The following is a 1,980-nucleotide window of genomic DNA, read 5'->3' as shown; positions in this document are numbered from 1 at the left end:
CCTGCCCCTCAGCCTCTTTGTGTCACCCCTTTGTGACACAAAGGGCAGGGAGAGGGACGGGGCAGGGACAGCTGCCAAGTTCGAGTAGGAGTGATGGGAGAAGAGGGGGCATGGCAGGAGAAACCTGAGGGGAGCAGGGGGCACCCCAAACTTCCCGCAAAAACACTGCAGCAAAATAAAACTCTAGTAGGCCTTGGAGTGCCGAGCACCCCCTACAAAGTGAAACCAGGAGCCTGGGCTGGTGAGTTTTGTTTCCCAGGGGAAAGGGCCGGCGTTCCTGTCCTGTGGTCCTGAGTCACTTTCTGCCCCCTTAATTTGCAAATGCCACAGAGTTTCTCCCCGACAAAAGCTGCAAGGAGCTACGGCTTTGGCTGGCCTGGCATGGCCAGATCTTTTCTCGGAACTTGTCCCAAGACACTGAAGTCAAAGTGTGGTAAAGAGCACCTTCTGAGGCCCTCAGACCTCCCTACAGGGTCAGAACATGCTCAGCAACACCTGAAACTCCTATAAATAAAATAAATAAAAAAGGGGCAGCGCCACTTCCCCCATCCCAGGCCCCACCAACCCCACCCCAAGTCCTTGTGAGGAGGGGGACTCCAATGACAGAGGGGACAACAGGAGGCAGAGACAGACCCTTTATTGGAGTCGTGCTGGGAGAGCCCAGCAGGCAGAGCCCCCTTGGACGGGGCGGGGGGTTACGAGGGTCGGGGGGCTCGGGAGGACGGGGCTGGGGGCGCTTCAGCTGCGCTCCTCCAAGCTCAGGCGGTCGAACAGGTACTCCCCGAGGCCGGCCGAGGGCCCCGTGGCTTCACCGGCGAGGCGGCGCAGGTTGGTGGCGTGGTCACCCAGCGCCTTGATGGCCTTCACTTGCTCGTCCAGGTAGTGGGACTCCAGGAAGTCACAAAGCTGTGGGGCAGGGGGGGACCAGGCAGCAATGAGGCTCTGGGGGATGGGAGGGGGACCCCCAGGAGATCCCAAGGGGTCCCGCGGAAGAGGGAGCCCCGGGGTGGTCCCAAGTGGGAAAAGGGAGGAATTGGGAGCACTTGGAGCTGGGGAGGGGGGTGTCAGACCCTCGAGCTGGGGAGGGGGAGGTCAGACCCTGGAGGGGCTGGGGAGGGGGAGATCAGACCTTGAGCAATTGGGAGATGGGAGATCTGACCCCTGAAGAGCTGGGGTGTAGCTATGATATTTTATGAAATAACTATCTGCTGCTGTGGAAGGCCACAGGTGCATCTTTCATTGGTCCATGTGGATTGTTTTCAATCAGTGACCAATCACAGCCACCTGTGCCAAGGCTGGGAGCAGTCACATGATTTTTGTTATTAATTTCTATTCTATTCCTGTCTTTGCAGCCTTCTGATCTTCTTCTCTCTGTTCTTTTAGTATAGTTGTAATGTAGTATTTTAGTATCTTAAAATAAGTCAGCCTTCTGATGAAAATGGAGTCAAACCTCGTGTCCTCACACGAGGGGTTGTCAAGACAAGAGTGGGGGGTGGGAGATCAGACCCCTGAAGAGCTGGGTGGTGGGAGATCAGACCCTGGAGGAGCTGGGGAGGGGAGATCAGACCCCGGAGGAGCTGGGGAGGGGAGATCAGACCCTGGAGGATCCGGGGGTGGGAGATCAGACCCCTGAGGATCCGGGGGTGGGAGATCAGACCCCGGAGGAGCTGGGGAGGGGAGATCAGACCCTGGAGGATCCGGGGGTGGGAGATCAGACCCCGGAGGAGCTGGGGAGGGGAGATCAGACCCTGGAGGATCCGGGGGTGGGAGATCAGACCCCGGAGGAGCTGGGGAGGGGAGATCAGACCCTGGAGGATCCGGGGGTGGGAGATCAGACCCCGGAGGAGCTGGGGAGGGGAGATCAGACCCTGGAGGATCCGGGGGTGGGAGATCAGACCCCGGAGGAGCTGGGGAGGGGGAGATCAGACCCCGGAGGAGCTGGGGAGGGGGAGATCAGACCCCGGAGGAGCTGGGGAGGGG

General features: G+C 59.6%; 1 protein-coding gene across 3 annotated transcripts in view; it reads right to left on the bottom strand.

Moving 5' to 3' along the window:
- Nucleotides 1-620: 620 nt before the first annotated feature.
- LOC120510410 (ferritin, higher subunit-like) overlaps nt 621-1,980 on the bottom strand; it is a 4,233-nt gene continuing 2,873 nt past the window's right edge. For all 3 annotated transcript variants that reach the window (XM_039726213.1, XM_039726212.1, XM_039726211.1), the window contains exon 5: nt 621-906. In XM_039726213.1, coding sequence (XP_039582147.1) covers nt 739-906 — 168 coding nt within the window. In that variant the 3' untranslated portion in view covers nt 621-738. The remainder of the gene's footprint in view (nt 907-1,980) is intronic.

Source organism: Passer montanus, unplaced genomic scaffold, assembly GCF_014805655.1.
Source record: "Passer montanus isolate IOZ18808 unplaced genomic scaffold, ASM1480565v1 scaffold577, whole genome shotgun sequence".
In the NCBI taxonomy this organism is placed as follows: Eukaryota; Metazoa; Chordata; class Aves; order Passeriformes; family Passeridae; genus Passer; species Passer montanus.
Note: the sequence above shows the minus strand (reverse complement) of the source record. Positions and strands in the feature narration are given on the sequence as shown.